We start from the raw sequence: 21,650 nt of genomic DNA on the forward strand, positions 1-21,650 counted from the left end.
AAGCCATTAAGTGGGTCCCCCTTGTTTTTGGAAAAATCTCAATTACAAACAACCTGGTTGTGTTAATAATGAAGGCTTTTTTGAGACAATGCAGTCAAATATATATAGGTAGCCCTATAACTGCATTTCCACATTATGGCTCCTTTCCCACCACATACTGGAAGCCATCCACTGCCATCCATATCCAGGCTCCCATACCCTTTCTCTGTCTAGCCTCATGCCCCGTGTGCCTGCTGGTCAGACCTAGTGCTTTGGTGTGGGAGTCCGTGCTTTTGTCGCTTGAACAAAAGCATGACACCCATGCACATTCTCAAACTTCTTAAAACGTTTGCTAATCTTGGCCAGTTGTTCAGCGGACAGTCTATCCTTTTCCTTCGTGCTCATTCTTGATGTCAGAGCATCCGTCAGGAAGCAATACATTTTCACTCTGTTTGTTTGCACCTCTCTGAACCAATTTCGGTTACTCTTTCTCCCATCAATTAAAAGGTTGACCACTCACAATAAACATTTTTATTTCCCTCTACTAATCCACCACTAATTCCCCTTTGGGTTCGAGAGTACAGTGCTACTCGCCGAAAAGTGCTTCAATGCCTCGTCTGGTAGTAAGTTCCATATAAATATAATTACTTGACTCCTGTTTGATCTTTGGCCACACATTTCACTATCACCACCGTGTGAAGTAGGCGAGGGGGTCTTGAATGGAGCAGCCCGAGAAGCACAATTAGGACTACTTTCCAAGAGATGAGGCCTTTGTAATTAAAGGTGTGGTTTAAAATACAAACTAAAATCACAAAGCAACAGACATGCAATAAAACAGACACAAGCTATTGACTTTGCCAATTCTTGTGATCAGTATCATATAAATGAGTAACAACAGTAATTTTGTTGTACATGATTAGAATGGAAAATGTTTTGATTCTGAAATCGTGAGACAGTAAATGAAACATTACTACGGTCAGTGGAAGGGGTAGTAGTCTTCGGAGTGTATCAATCACTCCCACGGCCCCTTTCACGCTCTAGTTTCTTCTGAAGGTTCTAGGTTAGACACTTGCACCATTTTTCTCCTGATATCTTTCTGAAACCATCCATCTGCATATCTTACGCCTCTTTCCTCGTCGGCACCCTCTTTCAATCCCTCCTGTGTGTGCTTCCATGAATCCCCTCATTTCACCACCTCCACACACAACACAGCCACTCACATGTAAGCACTGCATTTTCTTTTACTATTGCCCTGCTAATATTTCAACAGCTGTGCATCTCCTTCACACCGTCCAGCACAGAATAATAAGTGCAATCGCAACGCTTGACCCTTGCTTTGTGTGCTCTGTAGAGAAGCCAAATATTGAATGAAAATGTTTCTGAACACCTTTGTGACCCATTGACGAGCTCTTAGAGAAACTCGCACTACCTTGGGCCTCGACCCCAGAGCCCTCAATCATGGCCTGATATAAACACCCACCCACAACCTGAACTCAGGCACCCAGGAGTACAGACTCTGCATGATATGTTGCATGGAAAAAAACTACAGAGCACAACATAATCAAAAATGCAAATACTCTTGACAATGCAAAACTAAAACCTGTGAAATATAAAAAGGAACAACATTGCTGACATCATGGTAAGGACCTGTTTCAATACCAGTACTTAGGTCGTGCCTAGGCAGTGCATGAGTTGTCTCTCGACATGCTGTATCTCCTTCGGGGGCTTTCACCACGCAAACCACTTTCACTGGCTCCTTGGGCAGCCTTTAAAAATGCTTAGGTTTGGTAGGTTTATGCTTTACTTTGTCCCAACTTTTGGCTGTTTAGTTACCACCCTGCAGACTGGCCCTGTTACATGGATTATTTCCTGATGGGCCATATACATTGTTGGTACACTACTTTTTCTTTTGCCTGGCCTTTTTTCTCGGTTCTTGCTGCTTATATTCCAAGCTTTGCTCCAAACTCTGTGCCGCCTTTGCTCCCGCCACCCTCCCGTGTTTGTTTCGACCACCTCACCCTTCCCTCCTCCTCTCCCTTTTCTGGACATGTTTTTTGTTTACTTAATGTTACTTTTTTGCAGTACAACAATAAATGGTCGTGCGTCCACTTACATCAATTGACATTCGCGACCGAGCTCCTTCAGTAAAGGGTTTGTTTAAACCGAGACTGGACGACTACAGCATATGTATAGGCAGAGGCCATCTTATGTGTGTAGTCCAATGGAAGCTGAAAGACAACAGGGTGACATATAGCCACTGCTGCATTCAGTTGTTGTAGCCAGACAATAGCGTCAATGTCAGCAAGGGGTACGCGTTACAGGGAAAAGAATGTGGCTGACCGAAGTGTTCTCATCAACGGTGCTACTGTTTACTTGTGAGTTTACAAACTCCTTAAATGAATCATTTTATTAGAATTAGAGTTATAAAGTTTTGCACTGTTTACTTACTGTACAGTAAGCCGCCTATTGTGTGTTCTGGAGGCTGATTGGGATGGCTCGCTTGGCCGTGTGCATTGTAAAAAAGAGAGGCATCTTTTTGGTACTGTTATCATGCGATTGTCACCAAGGACGCAATACTGGAAACTGAACAACTGACTAGAACGAAAACGACAATTCCAGAATGCATTACTATGTTAAAAGAAAAACCCGATCTGTCGCCCTGTTTTTTTGTAACATGGAGTCATCTTGCAACCAATTTTTAGTATCCCGATTAGTTACCCATGGCAACTGGGAGAAGCTGCAAAGTAGTAGGCATCCAGTAGGTTTACCAACAAGTCTTTATCTGGCTATCTCTAAAACCATTATTTACACATTTCGTTCAAATGTGCCAGCACACCCCAGGTCTACCTTGAATGACCTATGGGGCCCCAATAATGCTGAACACTAAGAAAATCGGATATAAATCTGTACACACCGACACAAATCGCATGCCAAAACACAAGGGTGGGAGTGATCCTTCAAAAGGGAATGTCCGCACATTCAATAACACACTATAGTCAGTGATAAATTTTACGTGAAAAAGTCAAAATATCTTAATGGATCTGCACAAGCGGTCGCTCGCTTAGCTCAAAACACCCACCACCTAAAGGTGTTATTTAGCACACACCAGTGTGGAACAACTTATATAACAAAAAATGAGACCCTAGCAGCACTCCTTTAAGTCAAATATAGATCATAAACCGTAAAGATTAAAAATCTTGGAACCTACAATATATATCCCTATACTCAAAAGTGGACAAGACACAACACCATTAATCAGAGTCAGACATTCAGACAAAACATTATTCTTGCTGTTCGACAGTATTTATTCAAGCTGTGTAAATAGATAAAAGAAGGCAAAGTGCTAACAGGATCGATTTGTTAACACAAGGGAAACGCCATTTAACAAGAGCCAGTTATAACACCGAAATAAAAGTCAGTGAAAAAACCACCAGCAAGGAAAGCAAAATTTTGAATATGCAGATATCATGATCAGTGCAATGAATAGGTATTTAACCCCTTGGCCGCGGGGCTAATTCCCCCGCTGTGCTGGGGGGCGCGCACAGCTCCCCGGTGCTCATGACGAGCTCGGCTCGTCATGAAGCACGGTGGCGCTGTGCTCATGACGAGCTGAGCGCGTTATGACCACACCCGTTTCTTTAGAACGCTCAGCACAGCAGGGGAATTGTCCCTGCGTGTGAGCGCCGGGTGGGTCATGACGAGCTCATGAGCACAGCGCATCCGTGGGTCATGGGAGGGGTTAAGGAACCATAAACTGATACCAAAACAAACCAATGTTATCACCATACTTAGAAAATTATCCTTCCATTACTTATCGTAGAGGATTGACAATTCGAAACATGGTCAGTCCTAGCTATCCCAGACTACAAACACAGAATCCATCATGGTTAGACACACTGAATAAGGGATCTTTTAAGTGTGTTAATTGTAGTCTCTGTAGGTTAACCAAACATGGATTACAGACATTTAGCTACAATGGCTCTAAGATCTTCCACATAAATACTCACATTGATTGTAACACCACTAATGTGATATATGCTGTCATCTGTAAATGTGGAAAAGTGTACATTGGGAGCACAATTGGGAAACTAATGGAACGCATTGCTGAACACTTCAGGGCTCAGTAGAATAAGGATACTAGATATCCCATAGCACTACATGCACTTGACTGTATAGCACACGGCAAACATTTGTCGTTTTCCTTCCACAGCATTGAGAATGTCCTGCCAGAAGCCAGTACTTTTTGGCTACTTAGGTACACCATTCAAATACGTCTAACTGTTAACTGAAATCAAGAAGTTATCCACTGTATCAGACTTTTCCTGTGGACATATAAGTGGTGTTTCCATATGTTAACAGATTATAGAACCTCTAATTATGTGAATGAATGATATAAATGGAAGAGATATTTTTATTTAAATGATCATTATGTGCCGATTGGCTTAAAATTGAGTTGAGTAGACTTGTTTTAAATGTACCTGTCTCATTATATATGTTTAATTACAATGAGAGCGCTGTTATTCGTATATTAGAGCCAATTCTAGGTGGACCCCCTATTGATAGTAGTATTGTGCCAAATATGATAGGACGAGAGATAATGAACAATAGTGTATAATGAAAAATCCAAATGAAATGGTCATATATTATATTATATGATATATAAATTGTTAAATTTTGCTGAACATTTGGGACTGAGTAGTACCTGTCAATGATGAATGTGTTGCGATCAGTGAATTTTACAAGATGTGGAGAGCAATTGTATTGGAATATGATCAAATAGCACTGTCAAGTTATGAACAAGAAAAAAAAAAAATTTAGGCTTGTAATTGAACAAATCACTATATTAGAAGTGACCATGTCGATATATTGATGCTTGGTTATCACACAGACTACTGCTATATTCAGTGGTTTTTTCCTGCAATAGGATTATCAATGACAAATTTTGTTCTCATCACTTGCACTATGGTGATAACCCTTTATTCCCCTATTCTGATCTAAACTGACCTTCTTTGACTGTTCTTGGCACTTTTTCCTTATTAACTATAATGGCAGTAGCGAATAAGATAATATGTTTTATAATACACTATATGTAGACATATATATTGGTATGCATTACCATTCCAAGATGGCGGATACTTCTTTACGTGGTTAGCTTAGTCCGTTTTCTATATTGCCGACTGTACTAGTACTTTGAGGCTGTATTTGAGATAGTGATCCCGCCAGACATTACCGTGCCGAAATTGCATAACCAAGCCATTCCGTTTACTTGGCTATTCTAATAATGTTATGGATATCGTTGCTTACTCCTCTACATATATTTGTAGTACGTTAAGGGTGCTGGATTGAGTTTATATGACTTTCTCCATGGTACCTACTATTCATTCGGTTTCGAGTTAATTTTCATTAGAACTTTAATAGTGTTATTGTAAAAATCTAAATTATGAGTGGCATGACCTGACAAGGTAGTAATCAACACTTGAACAATTTTGAAACAAGCTTTATAAAGATAAATAATGGCCCGTATCTACACTCAAAGATGGCAGCAGTTATTTTCTAGTGGGTGCCTCAGTTTCTTAATTATAGACTACACCAGAGTATATATAGCCTTACTCAAGATGGCGACGGTGCTAGACGCCACCTCGCCAAGACTATATGATCGAGCCACGCTGTGTACTCTGGTAAGTTTGACACGGCTAACTGGGTTTTTAATGTATCCCTATATGGGTTTTGTGGTACTTCTATGCCTATACGGTGTGCTTTAAAGGAAGATTATATCTTTCCTTTTGCACCAGATCTTCTGTATCTCTCGAAGTACCACCAACTTTAAAAGGGTAGAATGCCTGCATTTTGAGTCCGTATTATGTGATCTGAACAGGTGCGCATCGATTCGTCTCGCTGTAATTTAGCGTTGACGAGTCACCTTCCTCGTGCTAATGTGCCTGATGAGAAGTTTCTGAACAAACCTATTTTTATTAAATGGTCATTCAGGTTGTTTTGGTACTCAGACAGAGGATACTTTTAGAGACGGCTTTGTTTTTGTTAAGTATCACAGTGACTCTGTATATTGTGATGCATATACGTGATTTGTTTACGTGAGGGGTCGTTATGATTTTTGATGTTAGAATATATTATTTATAAATGGGATCGATAAGGTATGTTCTTATATTTTTAGGAGCACCTATGAATAGGAGAGAATACTTGGAGAGACTGTATATTCCTGTACTCGTATTGGGAATTCGACATGTGAGTTACTCTTGATTAAATTAATATAAATGGAATAGGATCTTGCCATATAGAGGCTCATATAATAGATGAATGGCTTTTCTTTTAGAATGTGGATACTTATTGCATATACTGCATTTTACATACTTGATATTCCTGGTCAATTTTGAAGACTGTTATGATAAATTAGGTGAGTCGTCAATTTGGGTCCTCCGGTGTGATACACTCACCTCTCTTTTCGGTTCGTTTTGGTATCCGTTTATGGTTCCTTAAATAGCTATTCATTGCACTGACCATAATATCTGCATTTTCACAATTGTGCTTTCCTTGCTGGTTGTTTTTTCACTGACTTTTATTTCGGTGTGGTAACTGGCTTTTATATATATATATATATATATATATATATATATATATATATATATATATATATATATATATATATATATATATATATACACATCTTGTGAGTAGAGGTAGCGCCTCTTGTTAAATGGCGTTTCCCTCGTGTTAACAACTCGATCCTTTTAGCACTTTACTTAGGCCTTCTTTTATCTATTTTGTCATGGCACGATTGTAAAAGTTGTGGTTGCAATTAAGGTTGTAATATTTATAGCTTTTATGTCTTTTGGGTTGTAACATCATTTTTATGTATTATGATTTCTAGCCCTGAGGAAGTCTTTGACTTACGCCTTATAAGACGAAACACATGTTGGCGGCCAGATCTTTGCATTGAGGAAGTGTTTGAAAAATAAAAAAGAAGACTAAGAAGTTTATCCTGTGCCTGAGGACTCCGGTTTTGAATGATTAGCTCAGGATATATTGTTTGTTGTGTTTAAATTGGTATGGTTTTCTATACCATCTGGTGAATGGTGGATGGCCGTCACCTTATCCTTTGAGCTACAACTCTATGGACAGTTTTTACTGTTTCATATCTGTGCGCTCAGCCATTCTCTTATAGTTCAATATTGACTATGAGGGCATTAAGGTAGGCTTCTTAACCTTGGTACTGATATTGCAGAATGAAGTGAAGCGGTTGGATAACATTGCAGGAGCTAAACGGTTAGAGTTTTTGGGGGTCCCTTCTTATTAGATTAGTGCCCTCATGCTGTGGTTTTTGGAGGAGGGCATTTTGTGGATTCTTTCTGGAGATTTGTACACGGAGGCCAGGAACTAGGACTTTGTCTTTAGGATGGATCTCTCAAGACACCAAGCAGAGTAACAAAAGTCAGGACAAATAAAGATTTAAAATTCAGAGGGCGCAAAGTATGGTCTCTTTCGACATGAGTCGGCAGACTCAGAAGAGAAGAGATCTACATAGAGTAAAATGAGACTTACTAGCGCGTAATCTGGAGGTTCCACTTTGGTTTCCAGCGATTTTCTTCTTTACACAGTCTAGGTGACTCAAAACTTCCTGGTTTGATGGGAGGTTGATGGGTCTATTACAGTCTCTTGGCATTCCAGGCTTCGAGGCTTGGTTACTAATGGGCTCAATCTAAGTGCTGTGTGTTGGTTTAATCCTGTATGTAGCAGGGATGTACTCTGGTTTTCATTGACTGATTAGGAGTATCTACACTGGGTTATCCCATACTCCCTATTCTCCTCCCAATATTTTTGGCTGGATGAGAGTATATGAATTTGATGTATTACTTTAGCAGCTGTTTCAATCTCACACTAGGGCTGCTTTAACTATCTACCAAATTCAATTGGATCATTCATAATGGCAATTTCCACATTTAGATGTGGTATTTGTAAGAAAATGTCTATTTTGCATGAACCCCCCCTACGTTTTGGACTGATGCTGCCGGTATTTTGATTTTGAGAGTGAACTGAAGCTTGCTAACCAGATTTCAGTGCCAGTATTCAGACCCTATAAAGGGTTTAAGCCTGACTGCTCGAAACCACAGCCACCCAGGGTTGAACTTTGGTTTAGCAAAGAAGCTTGACTGGACCAAAGTTGATTTCGTGAGTGTTTTCCACGGTGTGATCGCACAACCACATAAAACACCTCACTGTAGTCTTTATATTATCTGAGGCACAGTACAGGAAGCAGCAGTGAGCCTTTTTTAGAATTTGCGTTCTTTTGGCTATATTCAACTGACCCAAAGAAAAGATGCACAATCTTTTGTACTCTCACACTTCGACTATTGTAATGCTCTTTTCGCTGGCAGAACGAACAAGAGTCAGCGGCATCTTCTAAGACTGTCCCTCACGCCGTACCTATATTAATGGCCAACTCCTGTAAATATTATCATGTCAAAATTGGCTTCTGATTGAGACGGAACAGATTTATAAAACTGCCGGTTTAGCATGTAAGGCACGACACTGAAAACTCCTTTAACATCTTTTGCAGAAACTGACCCAATCCATACAGAGTTAATTTTCGTCTTCAGACCCAAAGGTTCATGAAAAGTGCTTCCATTTCTTAGGGTATTTCAGACCCTACAGCTAAGATAAGATACTCGTCGCTTGTATCCATCAGAATATCGGACTCCTTCCACCATTTCAAGGAATCACTGAAGAGAAAAACGTGATGCCCCCCCATGTCACGTCTCTTATTCCTTTATCTGAAAACCACCAATGATTCCAAATGGTTACCCATGGCACGTTATCCTCAAGACTCTGAATTGCATTGGTAGATTAAAGCACTTACAGCATTTTTTAGAAACACTCCAGCTACAGCCTTTGGAATTGTAAATCAATGAAACTAGAAGGTTGCTCCCTGTAAACTGAACCAATGCCCACCTTAGCTTGTATAGAATAGCTACTGATTTATCACAATGCTTGTAGAGATCGTGAGAATCTCTGACATCCACCAGGTTTTTGTTCAAGCTGATCTAAATCCTTAGATCTTAAAATGAGAAATGACTCATTTCTCACGACTAGGCCAATGCTTGTCTGGTGAACTGTGCAAAAGTCAAACCCGAGGCCCATTTATCGATACACTCTGCTGGGCAGGACATGAGGGACATCTCTGTATCAAACATGAGCCTCCGCTCTAGAGAACATGGGGAATTTAAACAGTGAGAAGTTTGACTGATCACCTTTGTGTCATTTGTTATGAAAGAAAAGAAAAAATTCTCCATTGTCACGTTGTGCTTCTGGTCCATCACCTAACACAGTCCTATGACTGTCACTGTGTGCCCCGCTCCAGCTCCAAGAGGTGTGGCCAGAGTGGTGTTACACAGGGGGCGTTTCAAGAGTCAACAGACAAACATCTGACCTCTTGGTGAAGAGTGTGTAGAAAGAATAGTAAAATGGTTATTTATATAGTGGTTTACACTACAATGTTGATGTTTCTAAGCACTGATAATAACAAGTGTTGCTACTACCCGATTTAATGGCACTCAGTTTACCTATCTTGGAAAGATGGTACATCGAGCAGGTATTATTGGGATTAGAAATCTGGAAATCAAATTTGTGAGAACACATTTCTCAGTGGCAACTGTCCAACTCACTAGGCCATTCTGCTGGCATAGATGAATACCTGTTGTAGGTGTAATTGGAATAAACTGAACTTCAAGGTAACTCAACATTCACGGTGCCCAGGGTAAAAAGGACTCGACTAGGAGGTCGCTCTTTCTCTTTTTTAGCACCTGCACTATGGAACTCACTCCAACTACGGCTAGAACCATGTTATTTACGCTTTCGCAAGGGAGTGAAATCATGGTTGTTTAATCAATAACGGCCCACTGCTTCTTTTCCAGGAATATTAATCCAGGGCGCCAGTAAACCCTCAGGGTAGCTGTTGCGCCATACAAATGCAATAAATAAATAAATAAAACATTCTAAGTTACATCCAAAATCGGTTTCCACCAAATGGCTGAAAAACTATTCAGCATTACCTTTTTCTGAGGACTAGAAGAAGAAGTTACTTACCTTCGGTAACGATGTATCTGTAAGAGACATAGATTATAAATTCCTTACCTTAGAAACACCCGCAAGTGTCAGACTGGATCCAGAGAATTTTTTCTTTGCAGTACCCCTGAGCTTCGGTAGGTGGCGTTGGTCGACTCTGCGTCCGTCGTCGGCATTGTGTTTGCCGGGATGACTTTGCGGTGCCTACTTAGACAACGCCCTAGCGTGCTGACTTTAGACGCCAGAGGTGTAGAGCCATGCAAGGCACTGATGCACTAAAACTAGGGTCCTGCAAGGGAGTCCCTCTCCCTAGAAGTCAGTTCGCAAAGTGGGGGGGATGGGTGGGGCGGTAAGGAATCTATAAGTAACATATGTCTCTTACAGATACATCGTTACCAAAGGTAAGTAACTTGTTCATCTGAAAGAGACAGTTATAGATTCCTTACCTTAGAATAGATACCCCAGCAATACCAGGGTCTGCGAACCAAGTTCACACCAGAAAGTCCTGAAGGACAGAATAGCCGTCCCTCTGTGCTTGGCTGTTCAGGCAGTAATGTCTTGCGAACGTGTGCAAGGATGCCCATGTGGCTGCCTGACAGATGTCAAGGAGTGGAACTCGACGTGCAAGAGCAGTGGTGGCTGCCATAGCTCTGGTGGAATGAGTTCTGAGTCCTACTGGAGGTTCCTTTTTCGACAAAGTGTAACAGACTTTAATACGAAGGACAACCCATCTAGAGATGGTATGATTTTTAACAGCCTGACGTTTCGTGGCACCTGCATAGCCAAAGAAGAGTTGATCGCCCACACGGAAATCTTTTGTGCAGTAAAAGTAGAAGGACGGTGCACGTTTAGGGTCCAGGCGATGTAGCCTCTCCTCCTCCTTGGAAGGGTGCAAAGGTGGGAGAAAGGTGAGCAAAGTAATGGTCTGTTTAATGTGAAAAGGTGTAACCACTTTTGGAAGGAACATCGGTCTCGTTCGTCGCAGCACTATATCCGGATGCACAGAGAAGAAAGGGGGCTTAGAAGAAAGAGCTCACTCACAGTGCGAGAAGAGGTGATGCTAACAAGGAAGGCAGTTTTCAATGTGAGGAGCCTGAGAGGACAGTTGTGAACAGGCTCCATGGGTGCACACATAGGATAAGTTAAGACCAGGTTCAAGTCCCACTGGGGCATTACGAAAGGAGATGGAGGAAAGAGAGGAGTAATACTCTTAAAGAATCTATTTACAATAGGGGACTTGAATAAAGATGGCTGATCTGGTAGCCGAAGGAAAGCAGAGATGGCACAAGATAGCCTTTACGAGTGCCCAGGGCAGAGCCCTGCTGGGCCAAAGAAAGTATGTATACAAGGACTTCTGAAAGAGGGGCAGAAAGGGGATGCACAGCCTTTGCTGTGGACCATGCCAGAAACGTATTTCATTGACAGGTGTATACCGTCTTAGTAGAGGGAAGCCTGGTTGCTAAGATGTCATCACAGACTTCGGGTGGAAGGTCCAAAGCTGTCAACTGTCGCCGCTCAATCCCCAGGCAAGGAGGTGGAGGCTGGTTAGGTTTGGGTGAAAAACCCTCCCCAGCTGCTATGACAGAAGATCCTCCCGAAGAGACAATCAGAGTGGAGGATCAATGGCCATGCTCAGGAGCTCTGGGCATCGGACTCTTCGTGCCCAGTCTAGAGCCACAGGAATAACTTGAGCCTGGTCGCACTCAATCATCTTCAGCACTCTGGGCAGAAGTGGTACAGGCGGAAAGGAGTACAGGAGGCTGCAGTTCCACTCGTGATGAAAAGCGTCGCCGAGCATGTGCCACCTTGGAAACCCCAACAAACAGAATTGTTGACATTGCCCGTTCTCTTCGGTGGTGAACAGATCTAACCAAAACTCTCCCCACCGCGGAAAGAGACCTTGAACCACCTCCGAGTGAAGACACCAATCATGATCCACCAGGCACTGGCAGCTGAGTTCGTTCGACCTGGCGTTCAGAGAACCTGCCAGGTGTTGAACCACCAGGGTCATGTCCTGATGTTTCAGCCATGTCCAGAGACAAAGAGCCTCCACAACCCCACCCTCCCGGTTTGTTGCAGTACCACATGGCGGTGGTGTTGTTTGTGAACACCTACACCACCTTCCCCTTGAGAGCGGGAAGGAATGCTTTCAGTGCCAGGCGAATCGACCTGGAGCTCCAGCAGGTTGATTTGGAGCCCGGACTCTGTCGGAGAACAAATGCCTCTGATATCTGCCTCTCCCAGATGACCGCTCCATCACAGAAATGATGCATCGGTCACCACTGTGAAGTCTGGTTGGGGAAGGGAGAGGGATCTGCCTCTAACCCAAGCTTGGTTAGTTAACCACCACTGCAGTGTTGTGCTGTTCCCTCTGAGATCTGGACGTAGTTGGAAGGATTCCTGTGAGGCTGCGCCCACTGGAACTTCAGGTCCCACAGCAGAGACCGCATATGCCATCTGGCATGATCCACCAGCAGGATGCAGGAGGCCTTGAGGCCCAGCAGCCTCAGGGTCATGCTCATCTAATTCTGGGATAGAGGCTGAAACATTGGTATCACAACCTAAATATCCTGGATTCGCTGCTCGGGAGGATAGGCCCGAAACTGCACTGTATCCAGAACCGCCCGATGAAAGAGAGCATCTCAGAGGGAGTCAGGTGTGACTTCGGCACGTTGATAGTGAGCCACAGAGAATGCAGGGGGTCCGGCGTAGTCTGGAGGTGGGATACGACAGCCTGGGGCAAACTCGCCTTCGCCAGCCCGTCGTCGAGATAGGGGAAGACTGGAACCTCTGATCTGTGCTGATGGGCAGCGACCACTGCCATCACTTTTGTGAACACTCGAGGGGCACTGGTAAGGCCAAAGGGAAGTACGGTGAACTGAAAATGCTTGAGGCCTACCGTAAACCGCAGGTAGCGTGTGTGGGCCAACAGGACAGGGATGAGAAAATAGGTGCCCTGCAAGTCCAGCACCACCATCCAGTCTTCAGGGTTGAGGGCAGACAAGACCTGAGCCAAGGTTAGCATTTTTAACTTCTCCTTCCGGAGGAAGCGGTTGAGGGTCCTGAGGTCTAGAATAGGACACAGGCCTGTGTCCTGCTTTGGCACCAGAAAGTAGCGGGAACAGCAATCACAACCTGCTCTTGGCGTAGGAACCCTCTCGATAGCTCCCTTGGCCAAGAGAGCTGAGACTTCCCGGCGGAGAAGCAGCAAATGATCCTCCGACATGCGATCGAAAGACAGTGTCATGGATGGAGGGTAGTCTCGAAGGGGAGGGAGTAGCCCGTTCGGACTATGTACAAAACCCACCTGTCTGACATGATGGTTTGCCAGTGGGGGAGGTCATGGCAAATCCTGCCACCCACTGGCCTTTGGTGGCCCTGAAAGGTCAGACAAGGAAGTTTTGGAGGCCGCTGTAGGGTGGAAAGGGTGGACTGGCCCGACCACGGAGTCCCAGACCCACGTCGCTGGGTCTCACGGCCACGCAGAGGCTGGGCAGCTTGTGTGAACCAGTGGCTTGACTGGGTCGGACGTGGTTGGGTGCCCTTTCCGTAGCCACTAAAGGGGCGGAAAGCAGATGAGGTGGACAGGATGATGCAGCAAAACCCAAGGATCGGGCCCTAGCTTGAGAATCCTTAAAGCGCTCCAGCACAGTCTGCTTTGTTGCAGAAAAGGCGACGGCCATCAAAACGTATATCCAGCATGGTTGACTGGACATCCCCTGAAAAGCCAGATGTCCTCAACCAGGTGTAGCGCCTAAGGGCTACTGACGTGGCAATCATTCTGCCTAGTGAGTCGGTGGTATCCAGTCCATAGAGAATTGTGAATTTTGCTGCATCCCTCCCATCTGCTACCGCTTGGGAGAGAATGGCCCAGCCTCCTCCGAGCACTGAGGCAGAACTTGCACGACCATATTCCAGATATTATGGGAGTAAGCGGCACGCGGTATTCACGGACCGCAGTGCCAAGCTGGAGGAAGAGAACATGCGCTTCCCAAGATGTTCCAGCTTCTTGGATTCCCTGTCAGGGGAGCAGAAGAGAATGCGCCCTTGGAAGACGAGGCTTGGACCATCAAGCTCTCGGGGGAAGGGTGTTGGGTGAGGAAAACTGGGTCGTCTGGAGCTGGGTGGTGGCAGTCAATCGTCCTTTCCACAGGAGCCCCTGTGCTGGGCTTTAGCCAGGTGCCCAAAAGGACGTCAGTGAGCGCTTTGTTGAATGGCTAAAAGGGTTCGGAGGAGGTTGCTGCCGGTTTAAGCACCTCTGTCAGGAGGTTCGTCCTGACCACCACTGAAGGGAGCTTCAGGCCCAGGGCCTCGGCTGCCCTTCGCACAGCTTCCTCCTCTGTAGGCACCGTAGGGGGAGAAAGCATGGCAAGGTCTGGGGAAGTGTCCAGACCACTGGGGTCACCCAGGTCCTCTCTCCAGTCCGGCTCTTCAAGCTGGTCTGCTAATGGGTCCAGTGACCCCTCCAACCACCACCTTCTGGGTGATAGGGAACATCAGGGATGAACAGCGGAACAAAAGTACCCTCCGGCGTCGGATTAAATGTCGGCTGACGTAGGTCAGGCTCCAAGCCCATCTTGGGGGTGAGGTTGGGGACAGTGTCGGGCGGGGGCACGACCAACGCCGGGGGCGTCATCGCTGGGAAAGGTCCAGTAAGGTTGAACGTTACCAATAAGGATCCAGTCCTGGATCCATGGGGGTTCTCCGGCATCAAAGGCCCAGGACCAGCAACCGGCTCCTCGGGGCATGAAGGTGCGCCGGCAGAGTCGGGCTGCCCAAAGATGGAATGGAGGGCTTCGTAAAATGCACGAAGTTGGGCGGGGGATGCTCTGGCTCCTGGAAATGATGGGAGGTGCGGAGTGGTCCCAGAAGAAGGCACCGAAGACTGAGCCTTTGAGCGACGATGCTCTGGATCCCGCGCCGCATCAGCCAACCGACGGAGAGAAGGAAAAGCGCGCCGGTGCATCTTTACCTTCTTCTTGTGCTTCGACTTAACCAAGGAATTTGAAGACTTTAAGTGAGACGAGTTGTGGGGGCTCCACGAGTGGTCTCGAGACCTTCCTCTCAAGCAGGAAAGAAGCGGAGCTGACTGCCGGGTCTCCAAGAGCTTTTCTGACCGCTCCCGCAAAGACTTTGGTTTCATTGCCCGGCAGTCAGAGCACGACTTCAGGTCGTGGTCGCACTCCAGACACCAGAGGCACACAAGGTGCGGGTCCATCACATACATCAGTTTGTGACAGGCCTTTCAGGGCTTGAAGCTGGGCCAACAATGGGACATCCCTCCCACGCCAGGAGTCAAAGACTCAAAAAAGAAGTCGACAAAAGTCGAAAAAAGCTTAGCCAAAAAATGGTAGCTCTCTCTGGATCTGCGCTAGGCTGGCACAGAAAAAGAAAGAACAGACGTCAGCGTGCAGGGGCGTCGTCTAAGTAGGAACCGCGACATTAGCCCGGCGAACACGTCGCCGGAAACAGAGTCGACCGATGCCACACCAACGTGCAGGGGTAATGCTAATTAAAAATTCTCTGGATTCAGTCTGATGCCTTGGAGTAATTCTAAGGTAAGGAATGTAAAAACTAACTGTCTCTTTCAGATACATGTTTTTGGTACATGCCTATCAAAATATCGCTAGCCAGTAGCTCTCACTAAAGAGAGTTACCTTGTTGGTACTCCAGATCACCTGTGACAGACCCCATCCATCTTCTCACTCTACTCCTGCATACCAGCGCTTACAAAAGCCTAAGGCACTGCACCAACATTCATCTCCATATTGCACTATTACGTCTATACAGCCCCTTTTACTCAGGTCCCCTTGACAATGAGAAAAGTCACTTCTCCCTTCCGTACCCTGAAAAGGAGCCCCATTAGCAGGGACACCAGGGTGTCTGTCACCTATTACACCCCTGGGATCGCATAAGTATTCTCGCTGCTGCCGGACGCTGGCGCTGGGTTTTTAGGCCATGTTCTTACGGATCTTCGTTAGTCATCACTTCAATGAGATCCTGCACCAGTTCCTCCTTGGAAAGCCCTTGGCTTTCTTTGATGGCTTCGGTGAAGAGGTGCTTGCCATACTCCAGCTTCTTCCATGGCGTGTTCAAGATGCAGCAGCTCAGACCATAGACACCTAGGGAATTAGAGAACAAAGACAATTCAGACGAAGAAAGATCCACTGCATATGGCCATACACTTAGGAGAAACTCAACTTAATCGTAAGGAGAAGAGGCTCTAGACATTAAAGCACCTCAAGGTTTAAATACTGTCTTGCAGGTAATTATTCAATCCATCCCATAACGTTTTAGTTCACCTAACAAAGCGCACCTGGGTCTATCTCTGCTTCATGAACCTGGTAATGAACCAAAGACACAGGCAAATAGGTGTTAGTGACCTCATACTAGGCATGTTAAAAGTGGCATCTCCTACAAGATGATAGCCCTTGTTATTGTCAGCATCGACAACAGAAAGTGCTATGGTAAGTCTGACCCCATGCAGAGGCATGACACTTCAGTCCACGGAGGCTTGGTGATGGCAAAAGTGGCAGAGATTCTCTCCCATAGGATATTTCCAACAACGAGGATCCACTTACACTCGAACAGTATATAAAAAAATATCCTACACCCTAATACAAGTACCAGCAATCAGGTTAGGGGAAAGCAGATTTTGCCATGAACATTTAAACTACGCCCAAGAGCATCAGTGCCTCAAAGTAGAAATGGTACAGAGAATGGTACGCTGCCACACCACAGTGTAACTTTGATCCTCGATCTTCCATACTGACTCAGGAAGCGTTTACAATGGCCGAACATGGCCTGGACGACAGAAGTACTCCCTCTGAGATGCAAAGCACCAATATTGCATACACTGCTTCTATTATTACAATTCAAAATCTTTTTCCTTAACAAGTGCACCTTGAGAAGTTGCTGTGCCTACGGAATTATATGATTACAGACCCTATGTTTGGACTGATTTATGCACAGAGGAAGCCCCCGATTGGGCTATACGTGTTGGCTGTGTTGTTTACAATACAATGAAGAAGAATTAAAGGATATAAAGGATAAAAAGAAAAATGCCTGATTATTGCTGTGCAATTGCTGTTTTTTCTGCACTTCCTTTTCAATACTCTGTTTATGTTGCCTCTCTATTGCAAATAAAAAACTTTCAAACTGTTTTGTCTTTTGGGCAGTAATGATTTTGGTTGTTTAAAACGTTAATAGACGGCTGATGCAATATTTATTTCTTTAATTCTTTCCTTATCAAAGCAATCACAGAGGGTCACCCTGCCCCCATGTGTAGGTTTAATTTGAGATATAGCAACTAAAGCAAATAGAAACATTAGGTAAAATTCTGTTTTCAATTAAGACTCGTCTAATTACATATTTCCAACATTAACCAGGGCTTGTTGCCGATTTCTATCTCAGTGTTGCCCAAGTGGGCAATCGAAATTAAATCATGCATATAGCCTCAGTTAAGTCTGAGTGGGATAAAGTTTGCAAAACATGGTATAGCCAACTAAATAAACCAATAGTGATAACGTTTACAGGAACACAATGATTAATAATGTGCTAACCCTAACAGTATTACAAAGAACAATAAAAGAAAAAAGTATTGAAGAACAATAAAAGAAAAAAGTATTGCAACAATGTGAAGCATAAAACTGAGATGAAGTGAAGAGGGCTAAGTACCAGGTACTTTAGAGACTCTATTGTCAGACTAACATTGAATGATGTGTAAATACGAGAAAGAAGACAATGAAGTTTAAATTAATTGCAAATTATTGTTTCTTTAGTAGTTTTATAGAAAATAACTGAAAACATTTTAAAATGGACACAGACAGAGATTGAAAGAAGTACAAATGTTGTGGGAAAGTGTTAGAACGGGGGGTCTTTAGTTGGCAGCGGTAAGTACCACTGTCCAAATAGGGACCCTTGCTTCTAGTCAGGGAAGGAGGAAACACTCTTTAGATAACCTCTGCTCCCCCACTTGGTAGCTTGGCACAAGCAGTCAGGCTTATCAAAGGCAATGTGTAAAGTATTTGTACCAACACTCACAGTAACACAGTGAAAACACCACAAACTGACTCCACAACAGTTTAGAAAAATAAAGGTATTTAATCTAAACTACACAAGACCAAAACGACAAAAATCCAACATACACAGTTCAAGAATATGGTTGCAAAAGAGTTCTTAAAGTTGCGATAAAATAATCCACAGTTGCATGAAAAGGTCATGATTTGCGTCACGTTTAGCCAACAGTACCTTTAGATGCGACAAAGTTCCAAAACAGAAACTGGTGCGGTGGAAAACAAGTGATCCGTTACTCCTGAGACCTTGGGGAGGCGATGTGACTGTCCCCCTGGATGTAGCGGGGGTGTTGCGATGACTCCGATCTGTATGGGGAGGAAGCAATGACTTATATGGATTCCGGTGCGGACGTTCCGTAGTGAAAACTCGCAAAGGCACGGTGCGATGATCCGTAGGGGCTGCGACGATCTCCGGGGCGACGATGCGCAATCTTCCTCTCGCAGCTCCTCGATGCGATGGCTTCTGCGACGATGTTCGCAGCGACGTGATGCGGTCCGCAAGCAAGCGGTGCGGCGATCTCACCCAGCGATGACCGGCTCTGCGAGGATACTCGCAGCGATGGTGATCTTCCCGCAAGCGAAGGATGTGACGTCTTAGGCAGCGGCAACAGGTGATGCGACGATCTCGACCTCCGTAGCAGCGGGAATTTCCTCGCACTGTCGGGGATGCGCTCCGCAGCGAGCGAGGCAATACATTTTCTGTAGCAAAGTCTCTCAAATCTTAGTTTCCAGCTTCCTAGCACAGGTACAACTTCCAGAGGCACCACAACTGGCCCAAGCACTCTAGGAAGGACAGAACTCTCTCAGCGGAGTTCAGGGAAGCTGGGGGTGAAGTCCTTTTGTTCCTGGGACTTCAAAAACAGGGAGCCAGCTCTTCTCAGGCACTTGGAGATTCCTTCAAGCAAGGGGGCACAGCAAACAGCAAAGTCATTCCCCTCTCCTTGGCAGCAAAGCAACAGCAGGGCAATCCAGCATCACACAGCAGGGCAATCTTCATTCTTCAGTTTCAGCTTTCTCCTTGGCAGAGGTTCCTTCTTGATTCCAGGATAATCTAATTTTCTGTAGTCAGGGGTCATGTACTTATACCCCTAAAAGTCTTTGTTCCCTTTGTGCAGGAGGGCTCTGAGCCCGGTCTGAACCAGTTCTGGGTGTTCCTTGAGCACTTTGTTTTCCTGGCTTCTCCTTTCCTTTCAGAGTGAGGGGCAGGGTCGTCAGCCGCCCAGCAAGAGGTGGAGCCAGCATTGTGGAAGGCAGACACAGCCCTATTCAGGCCCAGGTGCTACCCCCTCCCACCACTCAAGATGCAGATGCAGTCATTCAGCCTAGGGCTGACTCAGCCAGCCTCCTGGGGGCTCCCCAGCCTCTGTCACTCTCAAACCAGACAGTCAATTCACAAACCGGCCAAGGCACACAGAAAGGTCAGACAAGAGAACAGCAACTTTCTAAAAGTGCTGTTTTCAAACACAGGAGTTAAAAACCACCTTTCCTAAAAGATGTGTTATTAAATTCTGAGTTCAGGGATACCAGACTTTTATGTCCTACCTTGCTCCTATTAGAAGATATGCTGGTAGCCACTGTAGCCAGCATTCCCCGTGAAAGCCTATAAGCAAGGTAGCCGTACAATAGTGAAAAATGAAAATGGCTGCCATTCACTACCAGAGCATGTCACCTGCACTAGTACATGCTCTACCTTTCAAATACACTGCACCCTGCCCAGGGGGGTACCCTGGGCCTTCTAAAGGGGCGACCAATGTGCACAGAAAGGGAAGGGTTAGGCCAGGTCATTGGGGACACTGACCAGGAGGACATGGCAGTTCACAGAGTGCACACAGGCACTTTGGTGGCAGGCCTGAGACACCATTTTAGGGCTACTCATGTGGGTGGCACAATCAGTGCTGCAGGTCCACTAGTAGCATTTGTCATCACCAGCCCTGGCACACCCAGTGCACTTTACTAGGGACTTCTTGGTGATACAAAAATGCCAATCATGTATATCCAATCACAATAACAATTTACACAGGGAGCACTTACACTCTGACACCGATCAGCAGTGGCAGAGTGTCCAAAGCATCTAAACCAGCAAAAAACGAAATCCAGCACTGCATCAAAAATACAGGAGGTAGAGGCAAAAAGATAGGGGGAAACCACGCCAAGGATGCCAGGTCTAACAGAAAGGAATACAACTTAAGATGTGGGTATATCCTTATAAACGTAGTGATGATGGAAAAAAACCTAACTGGCCAAAAAATGCTTGTTGTTTTCTGTTATTCCTACACATTAAATAGCCACTAAGGTTGCTGTCCTATTTGTAAGCACCTATAACATCTGCTTTGCGAAAGGCTAATAAAATTTCGATTAGCCAAAAAAGTGAGTTTCGGTTCAATATGATAACAACCTAAATGGCAGAAACTATATTGCGAGAGGACACAGAATAATCTTCGGTTGCAACCCAGCTTCAAAAAGCTTGAATATAATAATCAGAAAGGATTAGTCTTCTTCCTAGAGTATATATGTTTTTAATGTACGTATGTGTTTGGGAAGTCTGCGAACACTGAAGGTAGATAGGTATTACACCAATTTTAACGAGTTTGTTCTGGAAGATTGAGCTAAAATAATTAAACCTGCATATGGGATTATATTACAAATCTTTTTTGCTACAGAAAGTATGTTTGTTGGTCACCAAAGATTGAATCAAGTTTCATTATTTTACAAATAAGAAAACAATCCTGTCACAAATTATGGGAGACAGTATACTACTTCCAAAAAATGAGATATATTGAATTACTTCAGCAGTGTTCGGGATGTTTTTTTCTCAAGAAACCACACCCTGCCTCTTGAGAGGAACAAAATACTGGTCAAGGCAATTTGTTATCTCTTCATTCACAGCCAGGGAGTGATCAAGCGGATGCAATGAAAGGAGTTGGCCAATGTGTCCCATATTGCCTCAAATGTTGGAAATTAAGTAACCCCACTGACAGCTAGCTGTCAGGGGTGTGAGCCTTGAGAGCATTTTTGCATCAACAGAGCATGAACTATGAGTACATGAGGAGAGAACCTATCTTTTCGCTCTGTGGGGATACCTTCTTTTGAGATAACACAACATATTGCAGTTGCTTCCTGGAATGGGAGGAGCTGGAACTTAAAGAGTACATTTTCCAGTAACATTTAATGTAAATCTGAGTGACAGTGCTAGTTTTTCCTTCATACCTGTGAATAGTGAAGATGGACTGTTGGAAGCCCTAGCAGTGCTATTTTGTGAGTGGAGAACAACCTAGTGAACAAGAAAGGACTGCTCACATATTTTCCACTACTTTTCTGCAATGACTTGGGGAGCTTTTACATACCAAATGTGAGGCCCAGCAAGCATGTCAGGAGGAATATGGGTGCAAATGGCCTGCAGTAGAGATTGCACTCTGAGTACTGGACAAGTGGCCAGGAATGTCACTCCTACTTGGACTGCCATGAGCCAGGGTGGCCAAGGGGTCGGGGCAGAGCAGAAGTTCACAGACTGATGCAAAC

At 44.6% G+C, this 21,650-nt stretch overlaps 1 protein-coding gene across 3 annotated transcripts in view; it reads right to left on the reverse strand.

Annotated features, from left to right (window-relative positions):
- Positions 1-21,650, reverse strand: part of TANGO2 (transport and golgi organization 2 homolog) — a 781,874-nt gene that overhangs the window by 45,231 nt on the left and 714,993 nt on the right. For all 3 annotated transcript variants that reach the window (XM_086942620.1, XM_086942621.1, XM_086942622.1), the window contains exon 8: positions 16,025-16,178. In XM_086942620.1, the coding sequence (XP_086798746.1) occupies positions 16,025-16,178 (154 nt within the window). The remainder of the gene's footprint in view (positions 1-16,024; positions 16,179-21,650) is intronic.

The sequence above is a fragment of the Lissotriton vulgaris genome, chromosome 11, assembly GCF_964263255.1.
Source record: "Lissotriton vulgaris chromosome 11, aLisVul1.2, whole genome shotgun sequence".
Taxonomy (NCBI): domain Eukaryota; kingdom Metazoa; phylum Chordata; class Amphibia; order Caudata; family Salamandridae; genus Lissotriton; species Lissotriton vulgaris.